A 23,750-nucleotide genomic window follows, 5' to 3' on the forward strand; every position below is an offset into this window, starting at 1 on the left:
TAATGAAAAAGTGCAAAGGTTTACATTACGTTTGCATGGCATTTGGTTGGGCTTTTTTTCTTTTATAAAGCTGATGTCTGCTCTATGGACTTTGGTCTGTTTTTTACTGAGTCTGATTGGTATTACCACTGCAAAGCATTTTATTTATCACTATTTATGGCTACTGCACAGAACCCCTCTTCAAAACATCCAAACTACCCCTTAAGGTGAAACACAGCTGCTGATTAAATCAGAAGCACGAGTGCTGGCTTTGAGTCGTGAGACTTCATCAACTATGGCAACTGAAAAATTTCAAGTCCTAATTATTTAGATAATTTGAACTAAAAGTAGAATAATTATTTTTTGTTGCAATGACAACTTTAATCTATCCATGAGACAGTTTCTTACACACAGCAATGGAGAAATACATTAATAATAGCTAAATTATCACTGCTTGTAACCGCAGAGGGATCATTTTCCATGAGTGCCTGAAGGCAACACGTAGCCTTAACATTACGATCCTGAGCATATTTTGTGCCACAGCAAAGATTCACTTTCAACTGGGAGACCTTTGCCACTGATTTCCACAGAGGCAGAAGGCAGCTACTGCCCTCATGGTGCCCACTTCATTCGTTCATTCTGCTTTGGTAAACCAATTTTGTCAGAGACAGACTGGCCCTTCAGGCGCTCCTGCTTCTGAATTAGTCCCAGATGTGGAATGTACGCAGAAATATCTATTTAATATTTCCCTTCCAGTTTGAAATTTTTTAATTATCTTCCATGTGTATGGTAATGAGAAAGGGGTTTATAAAAAGTTTCCAATGCCACTATTTTGGTATCTTAATATGAAATAACTCCATGGTTTGTTGTCTCTTATTGATGACAATCTAAGTATGTGATGTGAAAAAAAATGTTATTAATATTGCAATTTTCCTAAGCAATGCTCATTTTTGGCCTGTGGCAAATTTGTTGTAATTTGGTTTTAATATGAAAACACATGAATGTATCTGTGCTGGTGTGTGAGACTGTGTTTGTCAATACAGAGGGGTGACAAATCAAGATAAATGGCAACAGAAAGTATTTCAGGTGCTTAGCCCTTATTTGTCAAAATGTGAGCTTTAATCCTAATGATGTAAAGGTCTGTTGGACTTCATAGGAAAGGTGGAATTGGATTATTTCAAAGATTTTTCTTCATTGGGTGTTTTATTAGTGGTGAGACAGGGAAACCTGCTGGTCCCAAAAGATTCTCGATTTGATTGAAATTGCAGTCTCTGTCAAAAAAATAATAATCCAAAACCAATAACGGTCTTAGAGGATTTCCATTCTGTTATTTTAATTTCATGGATCTAAGCGAAATCTATTTCATTTAACTGCTGAACATTAGGGTTTTGTTAAACGGAGGCTAATACAAATAAATTACATGGTAATAAAGTTGAAAAAAAAAAAACTACAATCCTCTTGTAATTTGTATTTCTATAACAACACAGGTAAAGGTCTAAACATGCAAACTAATGCCCTGTTAAAATAGATCATTTGCATGATTTGAAATAGCTAGTGTGGGTTGAAACAATCAAAAGGGTTCTAAAACACCTTGGAAAAAGGTGAATTAAAAAGGAGATAAGCAGGATATGTTAATTGTTCCCAGTAAGGTGGATTAACATTTCCGAGAAACTATAATCATGCAGAGAAACTGCAAGATTGCATTGTTTTTTTCTTTTTTATGGCTACCGTCCCAAAGAAACAGGTAAAGAAGCCCGTCTGGAGAAAACAAATAGGTCTCAACAGTCAGTAGTGATGGGAATGTTCAGTGTAAGGTAAAGGAGACGGAGTTGATCCGTCAAGTGCGATATAAGAACGTTGGGACCTGGTTGTTGAAGAATATTGTTTTTCACGAGGAAATTCTGGCCTCACTTCAAGTTGTCATAAAAGCCACAGGATTTGCAACACAGTATTAATTGGGATGATTTCTAATTCATGATTCCATTAAATGTTTTTATCAGTTTTATTGGGGGGGGGGGATATCTGCCTCTAATTACAACAATGTCATTTACTTATTTTTGAGGTATGTTTTACAAAGCCACAATGTTCAAGAGTCCATTTTTAGTAATTCTTAAAATATTTGGTGAGACTTTATTCCCTATGGATGAAGGTGTTGTCTTTACTGAGAGAGACCACTGTCATCAGCATAGAAACGCTCAATGAAAGAATAAAGAGGTATCCCTCAACTACATTGCCGTGCAAAAGTATTCATACACCCTGAGCTTTTGAGGATTTTTAAAACAAAATGTGAGCTGCACATTGGAACAGTTGGTAGCAGTGTTGCCTTGTAGCAAGAAGGTCATAGGTTTGAATCCTGACCTGGAGTCCTTCTGCATACGCATATGTGGTTCTCTCCGGGTACTCCAGCTTCCTCCCACAAACTGTTAGGTTAATTCGGCTCTCCAAATTGTCCTTAGGTATGAGTGAGTGGCTTCTCTTCAGCAGAAACAGGCAAGCTGGTCGGATTTGATGGGATTTAGTGGATCTGAAAGACCAGCCAATCCTGGAAGCAAACCTGTTAGATGTTGCCAGACTTCCGATTGAATGGTTTGGGTAAAAGCATACGTGTGTGCTAATGTGGTCCTGTCAAAGTCCAAACAACTTTGGTTGTAATGTAAGAAACTGTGAAAATGTTCAAAGGGCCATGAATACTTTTGCATGGTAAACTCTGTACCAGAGCAAACAATATGTTGTTATCAAGACTTAGACTTTCTATTAATTTGCCACCTATCTGAAAGCAGTTTTCATTTGCAAAGCATTCAGTGTAAACCTGTTTAATGCATCCGAGTCATACACACTGTGCATATTCAGGAGTGATATACATATATTAAATGATTCATTATTATGATCAATAAGGTCCTGCTAGACTTTTCCTCCCTGTAGGAAGCCATTTGATGTTTGATACTAAAGACGCAGCTTTTTGTCCCCCATTACCCCAAAGGAAACTCTGCCCTGAAAAAGATAGGCTCAGTAAATAGACAGACAGACAGACATTAATGAAAACAGACTATTTTCTATCTTTTTCACCACCTAAACAGATGTTCTGGCAAGCAATTCCTTAGGTCATGAGTAGGTTATCTAATGTGCAGCCTCAGCACCAGAGCCCCCCCACTTTGTCCCTTTGAAGGAGCCTTATAGCAAGTGCTCAGAGCAAAGAGCAGTGACAGAGCTGTGGGACACTGGGGCCTTGGTCATATCACTCAGTCATTTTCTCTGCTCTGAGTTAGAGTGAATGGAGTGAGGAGAGGGGTAATGATGTGCAGGGACACAGCTAAGCACTATTCAGCCTCCGAGTGTTAGATATGTTCGAGATGGCCCAATTTTTTCCCTAGAAAAAACCCAAAGGAGATCTGTGTTTATCTTTGAAAGAGGTTTAAAGTACATTCTTAAATTAATTGACAAACTTTAAAGACAGTTACTACGATCACAATATTTTTGATGAGACACCCACTTGGGGATAATACAATTAGTGAATTGTGTCCTGGATGCATACAGTCTATATGCAATACATAATTTTGAACTCGGATTTACAATATGTTTCTCTCCTGTTTTGAAGCAAGCTTGGAAAATCCTCTGTGGAGTAGGGTTATGGTTGGCGGTCACTATTCTCTCTGAGTTGCACTGCATTTTGGGTAATACTCTAAGATCAACCTTCCTCGTTTCCAGATTTATCTCACCGCAGGAGTTTATTTTGAAAGACAAAATCTGGTTTTGGTTTTGGCTTGATCTGGAATGCCCAGCTATCATTCCCATGCAGCTCTCACAAGCAGCGGGCTGCCATGTTTTAATGTAGCTCCATGCCAGTGCTGAATGGTCCAATCAGCTGCCAAACCTGTAGATTAACTACCCCAGCAGAAACACTGGACATTCTTTCCACTTTCAACATGACCTCCAGTTGTTAGAGAGCTTGGAAATCTACAGCACAACTCCGGTCCCGGCTAGACTGCACGAGGGCCATGGCAAACAGTAACACACCGTGCTAATCCAATTGGTTGGCCGACTCAGACTCGCCTCAGGGAAGGATGGGCCACTCCCTGAGTGCTGCCGAGGAAATCTGTACGCCAAGCAGACTGGGGCTAAAAACTTTCCAAGAAAACGAGAACAAAAAACTGCTTCTGTGTCTTGAAAACAGAGCGGATTCACCATAAAAACGACAGAACTGTTTCTTCATAGGATCTTATTCCTATGAGTCTATAGAATTGTTTATTTTCGACCATTTTGCACACTAGAGTGAGAAGTGATTTAAAAAAAAAAGTAACTCCAATCAGACTGACTTAAGATGCACAATGTGACTAAAGCAGGAAGTTCCTGTTCAGCTTTTTTTTGAGCCCTCCTGTTGTTGTGCTGTCCAGCTTCCAGTCAGCCCCCTCAGTCTGTTCTTGTTGTTTTTCCCAAGTTTAAAGGGAACAGCAGGAACCGTCCAAGAAGTCCTCAAGCTCACTCAAAGAGGAAGACTCTGAAATAGGTCTCTTGTTAGTGTTGCTTCTTATTAGGCATGGCTGGTGGGACATTGTCATGATCTGAGAAGAATATGTGAAAATATAATGTTTATATTAGAAGCAAAATTATTCCTAATTCTGCTCAAATCATATATTGATTACTACAGTTATAATAATGTTGTATGTAACACTTATTCATTGTTATTTTGATTTTGTGCCATAGCCAGACCCTAACCCTAACCCTAACCCTAGAAAAACACCGTAGAAATTTCACCATAGAAATTTCTCAGAGGCTATCTATACTTGTGTTAACGAGTATAAATAGCTGATATTAACTGGTTAATTTGTTAGGCTGTGTTAATTTGTTAGCTTGTCAACTGTAGCTAGCTGCCTTACCTCGATAAGAGTGATGGGTGCCACTTATTTAGTTTCTACACCAGGACTGTCTGTGTTGTGACCAGAGGTGTTTCTGAAAAGCCAATTTTGTCTATCTTGTGAGAGAAGGAAAATCACCTAATAGCGTTCTTTTAGCCAGCTGACTATCAGAGCGTGGCAGCACACAGGGCAGGGGCAGTGTGTATGCTGCATACAGCCCGAGAAGCTCCAGTTACTCCAAAACTTTCCCTGGCATATCATTTAAAGAACTCAAAACCTCTGCTCTTAGCTTACCAAGTGAGGCCAGCAGTCGCAGTTAGTGATGGCTGGCGCCCTGATACTTTCTTGAGCAACGCTGTTGAGATTACCAGAAGCACTGTCTGAACGGTCGAATTTGTCTTCTTTTATGTAGGCAGGATAAAGGTGTGGGGGTGGGGCAGTGCCACTTTATGCTTTATATAGCCGGAGAAAACCCACCATGGCACTTTCCCTTGCACATCATTAAAAGGCGTTTAAACCTTTTGCACTGTTAAAAAGGGAAATTTGCCGCTCATGGGTTTCGGTTTGCAGTTGCAGTCTGCAGCTTTATAGTACTAACCAGGGCTATGGTTAGTGGTTCTTTATTTTCCACACTATGACTGTACAGGTTTTCCACAATTATAAATCTTTATTTATTATAATATTACACTATGCCACATTAAGGCATATAAAGGCCTGGTCAATTATACACATTATCTTAATAACTAAGCCTATCTTGTCTTTTGACACACGTCATATATTATTGCACCTGTCATAACATTTGCAGGGACAAGCGGGTTAAAGATGCCCTGTGGATGTTCGTTGTCAAAAGGCATTGCTCATAAAAGTGCTTGCCTTCTATCCTCCTTGAAGATTCCTAAATATTTTAAACTCATGCATTGGTCAAAATTCCACCTTTTATGTGTTTAGTTTTCCGCTTCTTTCTGCTGGTCTGTGCTTTGTATTCCGGTGGATTCTTACAAATATTAGGACTTTTCTTATATGTTGGGATCAGCTGTGGCGCAGTGTGAGTTTTGGCTGTCCTTTACTGCAGGATTATTGCATCCTTAACCTTTTAGCTGCATTCTCCATCATTCTCTCTCATGTGTCCTTCCCAAGCTGTTCCTTAACCTCTGCACTGGGAGACAGATTGCGAGAGAAGGAGAAGGACAGACAGGCTGGAAGGCAGACATACAGCGAGAGAAAGAGAGGATCGAGAGCCTAAATGCAAGAAACAAATCCAGGCAGTGAGAGAAGTGGCCACCTGAGGATTAGAGACTGAATATAACTGCTCTGAATTGTCAAGGCCGAAACATTTCACAAAGTCTCTTTCCACATCCTGACCTTTCTGATATTTAACTCCAAGGCCCATCTATTGTCATTGAACCTTTATGCAGCAAAAGGAAAGGCAGTTAACATTCAGCCCTTCCACAGCGTATTGAGTGAATCGTGGATTCAGTCCAGAAGTCTCTGGAGTCCGAGGGGCACTCTCTGTGTATTTATGTCTTTGAGTGTGTCAGTTCATGTGTGCGCATGCTTCGGTTCGTTCGTGTAAAACGCTTTAGCCAATTACTACAATGCGTTCTGCTTGAGATTTCATCCTGCTGAAATGCTACATTTCAATACCCTTTATGCAACAAGGCCCGTCTAGTGTGGCTTCTTTGCTCCTGAACTGATAAACGTGACAGCTTTCTATTAATCCTGTCAAAGGAACATAAATAATAGATGTTATTCAAGATGCTACCTGTTTTTTATGCGATGCAAATTGTGACTCCTGAAGGCCACCAGTGCAAAAGCTCCTCTTCTTGTTATTTTATTCCATCGTTACATTCTCCCACTAATGCGTCGTTTTGATAGATCCAAGGTCAAATTTTGGCTTGCTCACCTTCCTCGACTCATGTACAGATTTTGCATGTTTTTAGCTTGAGCCCAGGATGTCCTGACAAAGGCATAAACACACATACACAGGCTCAAAGACTACAAAATTCAAAGTGACAGAGCTTCCCTGTCGACACCTGCCATCTAATCTATGGTTGTCTGAAGCTCTATCACTCAATAAACCTATTGTTTAGCCATGTCAGTAACACAGGCCTCACCGCAATAATAGTACCTATTCAAATGCTTAACCTTTTTTGATTAATGTGAACACATTGTTGATAAAATGCTGTTGATAGAATGTTGTCTCATAAAAGTCATAGTACAATTTGTTATGCTAAACAATGATGGTTAAACAATGGTATAAAAAAACCATTATAATAATCATACAGAAAATTTGATTACTGACTCAAATTGTTTAGTTGTTATGCTAAACAATGATGGTTAAACAATGGTAAAAAAACATTATAATAATCATACAGAAAATTTGATTACTGAATCATACAAAAAAGAGACTGGCCTTCAAATGTTATTTAATCCACTTGTTCTCAGTCTTCTATGAAATAACACTAATAGGTTTTGTTGAGAGAAAATCTAACAAGGGATGTAACACACAATGAAGGACATGTTATCTAGGAGTGCCGAGGCATTTAATTCCAGCAAAGTTGTTCCTGGTTGATTAACCACCTCTATGGAATATGGTCCAGCAAAATTTAAAACAACCATTTTGATATATTAGTTCCAATTGACACCACCGTGGCCTTCCAGAAATATCCCTTGTTTTGACTGGTGCAACAGCTATATTTACTGTGTTATTACATTCTTAGCAATAACACAGTATGTAATGAGTATTTATGTTCGCTAGTAATTGTGGTAGACCGATAAACTAACTGGTTAAAAAAGACAAAAATGAAATTCCTCTTGCAATAAGTGAATTCATATCACAATTTCACTTGTTTACATACAAGTTCATTACAGTACACAAAAAACAATGGTCAATATGTAGCTCGATGGTGAAGTCTTAGTTAGACTGTAAAAACTGCCTAAACATAAATGTTCTAGTGAGGCAAAATATCTAAAAAGGAAAAACATACCGTATTTTTTGGACTATAAGTCGCACTTTTTTTCATAGTTTGGCCGATCCTGCACCTGACCCCCAGATTCCACATCCTCCGCTCCAGTACATGTCCGCTCCGTTCCAAACCGCCTTCGTGAGTCCATGAAAAACAATGCCTACTACATCTGCGGTCACTCCGTCTTGCTCCGCTCTGAGTTCCTTGGAGCTCGAGGAGAGCATGCAAAAGAGGTAGAAGTTCACGTGATAAAAAAGGAGATATAAAGGAGCCGGAAACAAAACAAAATTTCTAGTCATCCTTTTTGACAGTGTCCAAAAAGTTATGTGTTGCTGATTATACATCTATGTGTATTTTTACTTCAATCAAGTATGGGTGAGTACATTGGGCACCACAAACCTTTTGTATTTATATTAGGGCTGGGCAACGATTAAAATATTTTATCGCGATTAATCGCCCTGATTAATCGTGATTAATCGCGATTAATCGCATTGTATTTACAAACTCCAAGAATGAATTCAAAAGTAGTGTAAAGAGCACTTTTATTTTAATGTTCTGCTGCCATATGAACAAAAGTGTTTTAACATTTGTAGCACTTATCAGTAACACATATTTAGTGTAAAGCTCAACTTAAACATGTAAAACAAAAAATAGCAATAATAATAAATTAAAGCTTATTGCCACTGACAGGGAATTCTCTTTATGGGGAAAAAATCTACCAAAAACAGGCAATTTCTGAGGTAACAGCAGGGAGCAGCATTACCATTTTATGTTCAATACCAAAGTTTAACTTGGCAGTGGTTACAACTAACTTGTTTCTGTCATACTCGATGCTGGAAGAACTTTAAACTGAAATGCTTGCTAACTCGATATGCTTGCGTTGCTTGCGTTTATTTGACGTTAACACGCGGTTTTTTGTTGTTGCTTTCTCACGTGCATATAGTGAATGGCAGGGAAAAACAGGCAAAAATACATGGATACTTTGAAACGAGAAGCGACTTCACCGACTGCGTCGATGCAGACCCCCCCGCTCCGCACAAAACTTGTTCCGGCCGCCAATTCACCGCCTCGCCTAAGCAAATTCCTGCGGGAAACACCGCCTTCCCCATGTCGGCTTTGTTTTTTTCCGGGCAGCACTTTTCTTCCTCTGAATCCGAGGTTTGGCTGACAGCGAGGTTATTGGCGCATTATCGCCACCTACTGTTCTGATTCAAACCCCTACACCGCAGCAACAGACCTTTACAAAATAAAAGCATCTGAGCAACATGCGTTAATGCGCGTTAAAGAAAATATCGCCGTTAATAGTCTAATGAGTTAACGCGAAATTAACGCGTTAACTTGCCCAGCCCTAATTTATATACAAAGCCTATATATATTAAATGACAAATCCGCTTCCTTGTTCGGTGTAAAACCAGTAGTTTGCATCCAATATTCAAATAAAACAGTCAACTTTATTGGGAATATTTAAAAAAGGATGTTTTAATTTGTAATTACTGATCCCTCGCTACCCAGATCTTGTTGACGTTTTTTTGTCCTCTTTAATACGGTTGAAGTGGTGGAGCTTGACATGGCTGGAGTCTGACGGACTGGAACGGAGCAGAAAATTGGACTTGTTCTGTATTTTGATGGTGAATGAAAACAAACTTGACCCCTGACGGTGATGTTTGGAGAAGTCACAGAGAATGTAGAACTGTTCTCATTAATTCAAATCACAATGTAGTTGCACAGTCGGACGTACGTGAACAGAACGGAGCGGTCATGGAGGATGTGGAATTTGTGGGCTATAGTCAGGTGCGACTTGTATATCAATTTTAAATGGTAAATCAAACTGATCAACATGAACCAAGTGTTAAACATTACCGTCTATAGCCGCAAGAGGGCGCTCTAGGCTTGTGAAAACTATATGCTGCTCCTGTACCACTTGAAAACTAATTGAAACATTAACTTATTGACAACAAAGACTGAATACGGTTGTATGTTGTTTCGCTGTTTCAGTCAGCGTTAAAGCAGAGCGTTGCATGGTGCAGCTTGAAAGGAGAGCCCAGACTGGTACAGAACGCTGTTATCGGGCTGTCCGTGAAGCTTTTAACAGCTAGTTCTAGCTTATAGGTCTGTTCTCCAGACCTTTTACAACTTCACTGATGCTGCATGTCAGCTTTATATTGCTTTCAAACATCCATGTCATACTGTTAGCTTAGCACATAACACCGCTAAATTTACGGTCTAATTTCAGCATAATTCTAACAACGCTCAGCGTAATGGGCCCTTATGCTAAAATGCGCTGACAAGAACTTTCTGGTTAGGGGGCTTGTTATTCTAATTTAACCCATTCAACCCCTCAGGCATGTTTCATATTTTTTCAGCCGATTGTGGATGCAGCTGTGCAATTGAATCAGTTGCCTTATCAAATTAAATGATTAAATGTCAGTTTTTTGTCTTGGATTGAGTGAAATAAATTTCTAAATAAATGTGACTTATAGTCTGGTGTGACTTATATATGTATTTTACTTCTTTATCACACATTTTCTGACTGTTGGGAACAATATTCCGGAGCGATTTATAGTCCGAAAAATATGGTAATAAAAGTTGACATTTAAAACATTAACTCTACTTCACCAATGTTGTGTTTGTATTCAAACTAGTATTACCACCAGCATCAAAAGGAAGTAGCACCAGCCTTTGATAAGTGGCATAATACCACAATATATTAATGGAACAAACAGATTAGTCCAATTTCTATCAAAAAGGGATCTCATAAATCACAGTGAATATGAAACGTAAAAAGAGAGACTAGCCGGTTTCAACTGGTTAAAAAAAGTCCAAATAACAGCATGCAATGTTATGAGGTGGATTAGCTTTGCCTGGACTTCCTGTGTGTATTTTCATCAACAACAACAGGATATTAGTTAAATTATTTAGCCAAATTTAATAAATAGGTTGGCTCAAGTCTGGTTTTCAGTGAAAGTCACTGAATGTTTGTGCTGTTATTTGCTATGAAATTAAATTAAAAGAAATAACACATGCTTTAGGTAAGATAAATACATTGTGCTGCACCTTATATTTCCTATTTTAAGATCTCCATTTGTATCTTCCTCGCATCGGTAAAAATTGCACACTGACATTTTCTTTCACATGTATATCTGCACCAACAGGCCAAGTTAACGAACAAAAACTATTCCATTCTTGAACTGTAGTTGAGGGTCACACAAAATCATGCCAAGGCTCATGGGCTGCGCCTTGAACACCCCTGGTGTAGGCACTGCTAGCCGACAGACGCCTTACAACTGGTGTGACCGAGTCGTGGCATAAGCCTTTGCTAAAGCGTTTAAGTGGATAGGAGCCATCTATTAAGCACTTTACAGGCTAACATCAGTGACTTAGATTTGATGCGGGTGGTTAAGGGTAGCCAAAGGAGCTCAATGAACAGTGAGGTTACTTGTGCTCTTTTGGGCTGATTGAAGACCAGCCGGTCTGCTGTGTTTATTTCACAACACAGGTTGGTAACATAGTTATAAATGCAGAGGGTTTTAGAAGCAATTTGAACCTGAAAATATGCAACTTAAATAAATCAACAATGACTCCACAATTATCAGATCTAAATGCAACCTTACAGTACCTCTGTAAAGGTAAGACACATTTTTTTTTCTAGTGAAACCACTATCACAACTGTTATTATGCCTGATTTATTAATCAGACAAAATAATAATAGATCACAGTGTTTTTTGTTCTAAGTAAATGGTGAAATACACCATGGAAGTCCTTTTGAGAACTTAGGGGACGCCTCAGATTGTATTTACCAGCATCTTGACTATACCTGCAGCACATCTGGATTAAATCAGCTGCAGCATATTTGTTCCACAAAGGTTTTAGTGGGCAGTGTGCCAGGCGAAGCTGTTATTTTGGCAAAATTTCCGCCAAATGTACCAAAACTGTGCCAAATGTGTATTTCACCTCATAAAAGGTTTCCTGGTTAAATAAAAGTGCTTTCCATTGTAAGACTAATTCTGCACATGACAGAGCCTTTGATCATGATGTTTGTGCTGTATATCATCAACTGTGTCCGGAGCAGTTCATAAAGCGTACTGGGCTTTACACACAGAGGTTAACTGACATAAATTATGAACAGTTCATACTGATTTAATGTCAGACATTAGAAACAGTCATGTGCCTTTTAGACATGGTGCCTTTTTAGAGATGGTATATTAATTTCTCGTTACAACTATAGTAATCATGCGTGACACTATAGTAAGTGTCATGCATACAAATACAAAACATTTACAAAAATAAATGATATATGAAAAAATATACTGTTTGGACTATTATTAGGAGTGATAGTTCCAACAAAGTCAGTCATTTAAAATTTGTATTTTTGCTTGCATGTATTGAATATTTATTTATACATTTTACTTTAAACTATACATTTGGAATAAATTGATTAAAATAAGAATTTAAATGTGTTGTCTGGAGGGTGACCCCACACACCCACAAAATAAAAAATATTTAATAGTTTCAATTTACTTATGTGACGTTGTAACTGGAATAAGTTAACAATATTGTTTATTTCAAATCCAAAAATTAGGTTTTCAACTATTTTGAAAAATAAACTAATAATAAAATAGTTATTGCCATACAGTAAAGAAAAACATTTATTTTGCAAAAACTGGCTTAATTTACTAACAATGAATCTTAAAACTATGATGTTAAAACCTGTTATTCCAATTCGGCTGAGATTTGGCAAATGTTTTTATCATTTTCCCTTAACCGAAGCAACCTGGAAACCTTCTGCCTCGACATAAATCCATTCAAACCACAGTGTCATATGCGAATGCTAGGTTTTGCAGCTGTAGCGCATATCACATCCCATATTCTTTAAACTGCATTATTCATGGTGATGCAAAACTGATGAACACACTTAACAAGGTCATTGTAGTTGCTATGGAATCAAAGCAAATATGCTCTTTACTTCGCAGAATAAATGTAAGTGAGTAAATGTCATGACACTCCACCTTTTACATTATGCATCATAGTGTGTTGCACCTACAGAATCAATTAGGAAGGCAGAAGACAAGTAAGGACACGAGGGGAGAGAATCAGGATGGAGCACATGGATCCATATACACATGAAGATACAACAATAACAAACAAGCAGCACGTAAGATACATACAATCCACATACTGTCATAGTATAAATAATTCCACTGAACAGCCTTATGAATCCTCAAGCTATTAGCTGTGTTGAAGTATAAGTAGATGATTTCAAAGGTAGTAGAGGAAATGTGATTTCAGAGCGACCAGACTTTCCTAGAGAAAACGTTTTTTCAATTATCTTTTAATTGATATTAGCAGCAGCGACCTAAGCCTCAGCAAAGGGTCAAGCCCAACTCTGCTAATAAAACATTATTCCACAAAGACATCTTGTAATAATGAAAGGATTAGCTCATGTTTTTTTTGTCAATAAGCCTGTAAGATTTGTTATTGATTTATATTTTTGCTGTTGTAGAGATTGGAGGAAAAGTCCAAAGTCACCGGCAGCATTATGATCTACTGTATTAGGCGCTGTTCGAGTGGAAAATATAAACTGACAGGGTGCTGGATAAAAGGTCATCTCCAAAAATAACATTTCTTTAAAGTCCTGTCAGAAGATGATAGACTGCTGTATAGACGGATTGATAGCTAAGTCAGTTTACTAATTGGTATTGATATCCTAAAGCCTTTTGGCTGCTGGCGTTAGGCAACAAAGAATCATTACTAGTTGTAAATGATGAGTGACTCGGTTATCCTAAGGGTAGAACTTTCATAACTATGGCACATAACAGAAGGACAAAATTGATAACATCACCGCATGATGGCCAGTAACATTGTAAATCAATGTTGCTCATTTTGTAACTTGCCCCATCACAATGTTTAAAGGAATGTGCAGAAACAGATCAGCACTCCCCTAGTATCGTTACCAACAACCAAGAGAACAACTCCGCATATGATCGACTGCAAAAAATGACTTGGTCCAATGGGATTTTCTTGCCTCTCCAGATACCAATCTTTTTGGCGTCTGATTTTATTTCTGAGGAGTTAACCGCTCCCTACAATCCAAGCCGCCTAAGTAATTAGGCATGGTGTGTAAAGAAATATTTATACCTTTCTCAATGATAAATATCAATGCATTATAGCAATTAAATGCTTCTTATAATTGCAGACAAGCTTTATATATACACAGTTTATCCCTGGTATTTTGACAATTTGTCTTTAGTCATGAGTTTCAAGTCTTTAAGGTTAAAAAGCCTCTTTGCCATTACCCTAATCTATAACTCCTTTGGCTCCTTTTAACTCATTCTCAGTTTGATTCAAGTCAGGATTCTGGTCGGGCCACTCCAAAATGTTAATATTACTCCCTCTCAAAAGAAACATGTTGGTCAAATTAAAAGGCTACATAATGAATATTTACTCTTCCAGAATGTAGAATTATTTTGGGCTCAACTGCACATTTAAGAAATGTGCATTTCGACTTAGACATTTGCTTGTGATTGACACCATTATTCTACCTGATCTCTATTGGCTCGACAGGTAATTTATCATAGCCTCCTTCGCTTTCATTATTTACATGTTTTAAATTATTTTCTTCACTGCAGCATTTCACAGCGGAGCCAACGCTTTGTCATCTGGGTGGAAGGATAATAGTAACTGATAAAAACAACCACATCCAGGTGGATTCAAAGATGCTGGTCAAAGACAAAAACACACCAGTCCCTTACCTGTGGGTGCACACATTGTATATGTACTTTTGCCTGCTTTTGATCCTGTTATCCTAGGGACTTAACAGAAAAAAAGCAGTGGTTTAGTTGTTTCATTAATGTCTGCTCTTACCATTCCTATCTCTTTTGAGCTCTGAGAAAACTACATTGTAGCACATGGAGACAAAAATAAATATATTTACCTGGAGAAATAGCAGCTATTGTGGGCGTTCCTAAATATTCTCAAATTTAAACACATCTGAATACTTGTCTTGTGCTTTTTTTATCTTTTTAGCTGGAAAATAAAATATACAAAAAGTGGGGGAGTATTTAAGAGAGAGGATACTAAAATACAGAAGAAAGGTTTTACAAATCTTTATTTTAGAACAATCTTGGAACACTTTAGCTTGATTATTTCCCCCCTGATCATTCTTAAAGTTTCTTTTCTAAGATGTCAGTGCTGTATGACTCTGGGTTAAATATGTTACATTAACAGGTGAGCTTTGCATAAATCAGGTTTTAAAACCTGTGTTCTCATACGACTCAGTGTAATTCTTTGAATGTGTATCCAAAATGAATGATTTATGTTTATGTAAGTTATAGGCATTGTGTAGAAAGTTAAATGTGTGCTTTTGGGTTGTATTTAAGTGAACATTGTTCTATTCCCATGCATTTTTAAATGCTGCTGTCAATGAAATGACTCCTTCCCCCATTTGTCTTTTTTTGCCAAACATGCTATTTTGAATTTCTCTGCACGTCTCTATGTTTTTCTCCTTACTTCAACAACAGGGGCCCATGCAAAAAAACAGGGCGAAGAGTTGTCTGAAAACGACGGTGACGAAGATGAAGGTATTTTCCACGGTGAACAAAGACGGTGCATGATTTCCTTTAAAAACAAAATGTCACTGTTTTATAATCCTTTATAGGTTTTTTTTGATTGCATAGGCACTCATCAAGCACCCATGTCTCATCACCATCTGTAGAGCATCATTTTCACAGAGATTGCACGGGAGTGAATGTGATGGCTCTTGTTCTCAAGGATTTATATTCAGTGGATGGATGAGGAGAGTTTTTGACTTTAGAGACCGATAACATCCAGTACCTGTCATGACAACTAAACCCTAAGTTGACTCTTGTTAATATCTCATGCCGTGAGAGCAACAGCTGATATTGAAGGGGCAGGGTTAGCAGTTAGAGCCCTTTTGTTAAGGTGTGGCCACAAGCTGTGGGTTGGTGGCGATAATAACAAAGGAAAGAGATGCAGCAGTGTAATATCAGACTGTTCTCCAGGTCTGCTTGCTCATTCAGATGAGGAGCGGCAGTTCAGGAGCGATGCTGAAGAGGATTAGAGATGAGAGGTGTAGAAAATGGGAAGTTGCTGCTCAGCACTCACATTGTTCTCTTTCCATATTTATCTTGGGATATTCCTGGCTCAGGGTGGATCGCTGCCGAGATTAGAATGAGAGACAGCTCTTGTGCTGCAACAGAAACAGCTTAAGTCTCTGAATCTAAATCAAAACCCTTGATATAGCACGGCCCTTCTCTTATGTTGCCACTGTAGGGAAGGTGATGAAAGCCTGATGTTTTGTATCATCACAAAGCCCTTGATTTACACTCAGTTTCAATAATAATGACACCCTGGATTTTCACATCACTTGAACAGCTGCATCTCAGTAAATTAGAATATCAAACTGGTAATTTATTTTAATATTTCAATTCAGGAAGTTAAACTCATATGGATTCATTACACCGAGTTATTTATTTAGAGAATTTATTTGTGAGACTTGATGATAATGGGTTACACCAATATTCTGTTTTTCAGAAAATTTTAATATTTCACATTGCCAAGCATGCAGAAATGTTATGGCCATGTTATGGCTTTACAGGCATGTCCAAAATGCGGCACTGGGGCCATTTGCGGCCACTGTAACGAGCGTGTGCGGCCCCCCCAACTGCATTTCAAGAAAGATTTTTGCCCACCAACACAGGTGGCTGGTGCAGATGTAAACTTTTATTTATTTTCAATTAGGGCAAAATTATTACAGACAAGTTAATATCTTCAGTTGAAAATGTTTGGTACAACACAAAGCATTTGTCTTTTAATAATACTTTTTTCTTTACATTCTCCTTAATTTCACAATAAATAGGATCAAAGCTTTCCAATGACTTGTACTCAAATGTAGACTTTGGTGCATTAATATCAGCTTTGAATGCATTTATTAAAATTGGTTAAATATAGCAGGTGTTTTCAAAGAAATACTGACCCAAGGTCTGTTCTTATATTGCTAGTCCAAAAAACAAAAATCAGATTTTTCTATTGAACCCAAAATGATTTACTAGCTGGATTACCATCTTTTATGGCAAATTTTAAAACCTTTTTTAAAATTCTGGATCTAAAATGATTTACACATACCTTTCCTATAGAAATAGAAAAAGTCTGGACACCCCTGCTTTACAATCATAGAGAAGTTCTCAAGCAGGTAATTGTTGATATGCTCCAAAAGGAGGTAAGCCACAAATCTCATTGCTAAATAAGCTGGCTGTTCGCAAAGTGACAAGTTGAGTGGAAGGAAAAAGTGTTCAAAAAGATGATCAAGCAACAGGTATAACCAAAGTTTTGAGATTTCGAACCAAAGTCTATTGAAGAATTTGGGGGCTAATCCTTTTGTATTGTCTTTTGAAATAATTATATTTTCTGAAATATTATAATTTTGGGTTCTCTTTAGCTGTAAGCCAAAATGGCCATTTTAACAAAAATAGATGCTAGAAGTACATAACTTTGTGTGTAATTAATATATGTTTCCATTTTTTTATTACATTAGTAAAACTGTTCATTTTTGATTATATGAAAAATATTTTACCATTATTAACATTTTGGGGTGTTTAGATTGCCCAGTTAAGGATACTGAAAATGTTAATTTTCTACACAAACTGAAGCAGGTAAATTAGACAATTATTTTACTCGTCTTGAAAATATTCAAGAATACCATTGTTGTTGCCTTCTATGCTTCCTGTATAATTATTGTAAATTGAAAGTGGGACAACAAGAGACCTGAAGCTGTAAATCAATGATGTTTCCTCCAGATGTTCAAGGGTTATTCGGGAAGGTCCTTCCTTATTGCCAACAGGCTCATCGTTCAAAAAGAAGCCTCCTGCTGGCCTGGATCATATATCAGGAAGTGTTGCCATGGCACCACTTTGACACACAGGTGTTTCTTTATTCATGCCCAGGGCAAGCTTTCACAACTACGGCCAAGCTGTCTTGATTTTCGACCTGTGTCTGTGTGCACACACAGCTCATGCATGTGCAGCTCTGTCCTGCTTCAAGTGGGCTTACGTGTGTCTGTATGTAGCCCCCTTTGTATGTTTAAAATTGCTGACAAGTGCCAATCCTTTTGTCTGGCAAGTCGTTGCATGCATACACATTGGCTTGGTCTCTGAGCTGTTGTGCTAGACTAGCCTCACCGAAAATGTGACAAGTCTATTCTTTACCGAGCGCAACTAATGCTGTTTGCAGAGCATCGCTGAGGACACGCAATATAGTCCCAGAAGCATCTTTGCTGCAGAACTGTATCTAATGCAAGCATGACAGAGTTGGCCATGACTTTCTAAAATTAAGATTTTCATTGTTCGGCTGATTGTGTTTAATAGGTATTGCTTTAGGTGGGTTACCCTTCTATTCCTCCTTTATTTTACTTTGGTAGAAAAAGAAATGGTACACTGCACATACCACACTGTCCTTGTCCAGTGAGAAAATGAAATATTGAAACGGCTCCATTTGTCTCTAAATATATTTGGGAGAAGACTATTGACATGATTTTCAAACCAGATTTTGAAAAAACCCAGGTAGTCCACAGGTACAAATATATTTTAACAAATGATCCTATAAATCAAGAAATAAGAACACTTAAAAAATAATAATAATAATGTGAAAAGGTTTGACACTTTGTGTCACTCATTAAAGAAAACGAAACTCATATAATATAGATTCAAAATATATATATTGAAAATTATGGCTTACAGATAATGAACACTTTTAATTTAGTTTCTCAAAATATTAAAATAATACATAGAACAAATCATATTGAGTGAAATAGAAAGTGCAGTAAGAGAAGGTGCACCAGTGATATGGAGAACCGCAGCCTTGAATGGAATGTCAGTCCAAATCACAAGGAGTAAGTAATTACTGATTAAGTAATTTCCCTCTGGAATTATTAAAATATGTCTGATTCTGATTCTGATTCTGAGTGGACTGAGGCTGGAGTCAACCCAGATGAATCCTACGCATGGCCTACCACCGTCATGTTCCTTAAGTCAAGCCACTGCTGAATGGATGTCAGAAGTGTATTACCAGGATTAAGGAGAAAAGGAACATTATATATCAATTTTTATTGTTTATTATTATTATTTTCTGAGATACTGAATTTTGAGTTTTCATTGTCTGTCAAGCGTAATCATCAAAATGACATAAAGGATTGAACTATTTCACTGTGTTTTAACTCTATACAATATGTGAGTTTGACTTTCTGAAATGAGTAACAGGAAATATTGAACTTTTTTACAATATTAAAATTTTTTCAACAATACTTATATGTCCAAAAACGTACAGCATCTGAATTACGTTTGAAAAATTGGACCATAGGAGGTGCCAAATTCAACTGAAATCTGTCAGGGTTTAACAAACAGGGCAAGTGCTTCTTCATCTCAGTGCGAATTAGTCAGGAAATGTATTATTAATTGATAACCTGTAAAAAGAAGGTTTCCCATCACCAAGGTATTGCACTTGAATGTCATGATGGGTAAAGGCAAACAGCTCTTTTAAGATACTGATACTGATGAAGCTATTTACATTTAACCTTGCCAGCAAGATGAATTCTCGCTGTAGTTGTGCATTGAGAATCCATCTTGTACGGCTCCGGCTTCAACCGTTTATGTCCGAACCAAAAACGATTTGGGCCAATCACGTTGCAGGGTTGAGGTCTAAGGCGGGACACACTGCTGTGATGAAAGCCGAGTCATCATACCCATGGCAGCGCAGGAGGACGCATGCGTAGCTGCCGATATCCAGTGTTGGCTCTACACTGAAACTGGCCTCCTCAGCCACAAATAACAATAACAGCAACAATAATAAACATTATAGAATGGACAGTGTTAGAACACAAATACAATAAAAAAAAAATTCGGAAAGCGCTAAACACAAACAAAGTAAGACAATTACTCAATTGCTTTCTATTTTTCTTGGGGTTGTAAAAATGGTTAATGTAGAAACACAACAGGAAAACAGAATGTAACCTATAGTTATCAAAATGTAATCTTTTCAATTCAGTCTCCCCTGTAGTGTCTTTCTATTCCTGGTCAGCCAGTATGGATTGACATTCATTTTAATTGATAAAGCAGAGTAGTTATTTATGCTCGTATAGTGTAACCTTTAATGTTCTGTGTACGCTGAACACACCCAAAACCCACTCATAGTATCTGCCTAGTATGGGATGGGCTAACCTGTAGTCATGCTGCTCGGTCCACTACTGGCCCGGCTGACTGGAATCATGCTGACTATGGCCCCTCCAGTAAAGAACTGTGGTCCCACAGTTGATGGCAGCAACAAAAAAACGTAACAAATAATTTTGCGCACAGGCTGCATCCTGCAGAGGGTTTCTGTACTGCTTTTTTGGGGCGCAGATTATATTTAATTTCTTTTTTTTTTTTTTTTTTTTACCACTAGTGCCGCCCCCTATGTATTGTTGAAAAAAAAAGTGCCACCTCGGTCAGCTGCCCGGTTCGCCCGTGCCAAAACCCTCTACTGCTGATATCACATCTGTTTTGTACAAATCCACGTCTTCATCTTTGAAAGAAGAACAGCAAGAAGCACCTTTACTTGCCTTCTTGTGGTTTCTCATGACACCTGCTGCTTACATTTTAATTTGACACAACGTGATTGGCTAAAACCAACCTTTGGTAGGCGGGCACTAGATGTCATGTCGCCCAATCAGCTCAACGAGTTCTGCTGAGGGTCCCTCCTTTCCCCGAATGGATTCAATGGGAGTAGTCCTAGATTGATAATGTGCAGAACGTAAAGTGCTACACATTATCAGTCTGGCTGGCCAGGTTACTTTACATTCATATTTCCAAACTTCTGAGTGTTTTCTCCCGTGAGCACCACTCAGGCTTTCATCCAGAGGTGAAAATAATATTATTTCACCATTATTCAGCCCCAGCCAGCAGCTCCTTTCAATACTTCTGGCAGAGGAGTCAGAAGAATAATTATAAGATTTGGGCAAGAGATAAGGGCCCTTTGGAAATATCTGTAATTGGCCGATTCAGTTTTTCCATGAAAACTATAAGCAACGAAACAAAAGACGTTTGATGACATTTTACATGCCATGTTTTGAGGAGGAATGGCACTGCACATCACCCCAGAAAGGGCAGACTGTACTAACAGGGTGGTTTGGAGGTAGGAACATCATTGTGTTGGGTTGTTTTTCAGCCTGTTTCGCTGGAAGCCTTCAGCTGAATGAAGATAAATGGAGACCTTCTTGATAGGAATCTCAAGATAAGGCAAGGGTGGATTTTGAAGATCGACAATGATCTTAAACACAAAACCAAGAAAACTCTCAGTTAGTTTCAGAATAAGAAAATACAGCTAGTGAAATACCACAGGCCATCACCCAAATTGAATACGATTGAAAATCAATGGCAAGCACTAAAGATCTCAGGGGGCCCCCAGAGCTTTGAAGATTTGAAGATAGAAAAATGGATTAAAATTTCTCCTTAGCAATAGAAGTGGCTGTTTTCTTAAGACTGGAGAAGTCTTGAAACTGTCATTACCAAAAATGGCTTTTCTCTAAAGTAGTTAATACATTTAAATAAGCCTGATCAATACTTGTTCCCTTTGTCACTCCATTTTTTACTACACATAAATTATAGACTTATTTGTTTTGATTATATGTTTGGATTAATTAGGTCATCACCAACGTCTAGTGTGATTTCTTTGTGAAAAGCCAATTAGAAGAATTTTTCTTCATTACTTACTTTTCCTGCTGTATGTACTCTCACCAACTTTGGCTCTCACAAGTGGCCATTCTTTTATTGCTGATAATAGCGCCATCATAGTTTCTAGTAATTTTACTTCATGCATTGCTGATGAAAAATGAAACATTTGTATTCATGCTGAAGAGCAAGAACAAATCAGAACCCAGGCCAAATTCCCCCTTCTCACTCTCCGGCTGACGTATCTCTTATCCAGAAATTCTCATTCAGCTGAGGGAGTAGCTGCCTCGTCTGGTTTCTCGGCGTAACCCCTTCTATCTCTCCCTCTGTTCTTCCCAGCATCACCATGGTCATCCTCTTGGCCATTCGTCTATCCTGGGCTAATTTGCTCCCTTCATCCAACATATTGGAATGGCCCTCCCCCTTGTTAAAACCCTCTGGGCACGTTCTTCAGTTTTAATCCTGATAAATATAAGAACAATAAAGGATTTTGTCCGCTGCCAAAGGAATAAAGAATATGTAATGAAAATGTAATATATAAATTAACCATAAAAAAAGGCTGCAGAGCAGCCAATAAAACATTTAACTCAGACAAACGGACAAGCATAATTAAATATATACAGAGGAATATAATTTTGTTTTGTATGTGTTTAAGTTCCTGAGACTATCCGTCTTCATTTTTTCTGTTTGTAACTGGGCATCGGCTCTTTTTTTTTGCATCCGCCTGTCTACGTGAGCACCAGTCAAGTCCTAGGCGCCCCTAAGAGCATTCAAATTCTGCACTACACTCCCTCCAGCAGCACAAGCGTGTGGGCCAAACAGCAGTGATTTACAACAGCCCACAATCAAGACTCAATTTTACAGAGGCAGTTATTGCACTGTAAAATGGAGTGCAAGCTTTCAATCACTTACCTGCCGTTGTTAGATAAAGCTGGGTATGTAAATAAAGGACTGAGGTCTGTGCAGGAGGTAAATTTCCCAAGTGAAGCGTGGCAAGTGGTGTTGAGGGGCTGGACCTGGTGACAGGCACCGGGAGGCAACCACCTACCCACCCCCCTCAGCCCCAGCGTACCACGACAGATGAAAAATAGATCCGTATTCATGTCTGCCATTTGAGGCTCTAAGGACTGCCTCCGCCAAGAGTGACTGCACATTTGCACAAGCATGTTCGTGCACACGATGCCTTCTTCCGAGCTCTAGAAGCAAGCCCCCGAGGAAGGCACACACACACAAATATAGACACCCTGCCACTACCCTCAGAGACACTCTCCATCGCTGCTGTGCCAGAGAGCAGAGCTGAGCTCCACCTGCCTGGGTATTACCATTAATTCCATTGCACAGTTCTGGCTGGATCCCCATCCAGCAAAGCCCTTAGCTGAGGCAGGCTGGAGAGTGGTAAATCGACAGTAGGGGGAATTCACGCTCCGCTCTCTCCTTTCTGCCACTATACTATTCTCTCTGATGTAGGACTGAGATGAAAATTCATAGCCCCTAAAGTCCATCTATTCAGAAATCCTTGGATTGCTGAAGGGTCTGCTTCTTCCTAGGATGAGCATTTCTGCTAATAGCTGATCCACAAGACATCATCTCAGCCATTTCAAAGCAAGTCTCTACTGTGAGCTGTTTTGTTGTGCTTGTTTTCTCCTGCTTTTGGCCTTTACCTTTGAGTGGAAGAAAATAATGGATATGCAAAAATGTTAAAAGACCCTGCTTCACAAAAATAGGAAGTAAAGGGCAATTAACTTGCAGAAGAACATTTCATGAAAAGTTGAGGAAAGTATTGCATTCAAAAAAGGGCACTTTCTAAATTATGTTTTTATGTTGCAGACAGCCAAGAAAAGAAACATACTTTTTTTAAATTTCATCTATTTGTTAATAAACTACAATCACCTCAGGATTAGCGTTTTTGAGCGACAAAGATTTCACCACATAATGCTGTGAAAATGAAATTCTTCACAAACTGTCAATGATTCTGCAATTTTTCTTGGTAATCAGAGCACTTATCGTATATGGATCACACATGAAAAAATTCGTCAAAGAGCCTCTATGTCATCCTGACAACAAGACTCCTGAAATGCTCCTTTATTTATTACTTTTACTTGTTCGAATCAATATATCTGATTCGATGGATATACCCCGTCTTATTCATGCTGATGATGTTTTCATGCAGTTTGCAGTTCAACAAACTGCATGAAAACATAAAAAAATGATAAAATATATTTAAGAAGTGACTTTTT

General features: G+C 38.3%; 1 protein-coding gene across 3 annotated transcripts in view; it reads left to right on the forward strand.

The window, feature by feature from the left end:
• nlgn3a (neuroligin 3a) overlaps nucleotides 1–23,750 on the forward strand; it is a 158,498-nt gene that overhangs the window by 50,212 nt on the left and 84,536 nt on the right. For 2 of the 3 annotated variants that reach the window (XM_036134980.1, XM_036134981.1), the window contains one exon: nucleotides 15,316–15,375. The exons of the other annotated variant lie outside the window; for it this stretch is intronic. In XM_036134980.1, the coding sequence (XP_035990873.1) occupies nucleotides 15,316–15,375 (60 nt within the window). The remainder of the gene's footprint in view (nucleotides 1–15,315; nucleotides 15,376–23,750) is intronic. 3 annotated transcript variants of the gene reach the window in all.

Source organism: Fundulus heteroclitus, unplaced genomic scaffold, assembly GCF_011125445.2.
Source record: "Fundulus heteroclitus isolate FHET01 unplaced genomic scaffold, MU-UCD_Fhet_4.1 scaffold_97, whole genome shotgun sequence".
In the NCBI taxonomy this organism is placed as follows: Eukaryota; Metazoa; Chordata; class Actinopteri; order Cyprinodontiformes; family Fundulidae; genus Fundulus; species Fundulus heteroclitus.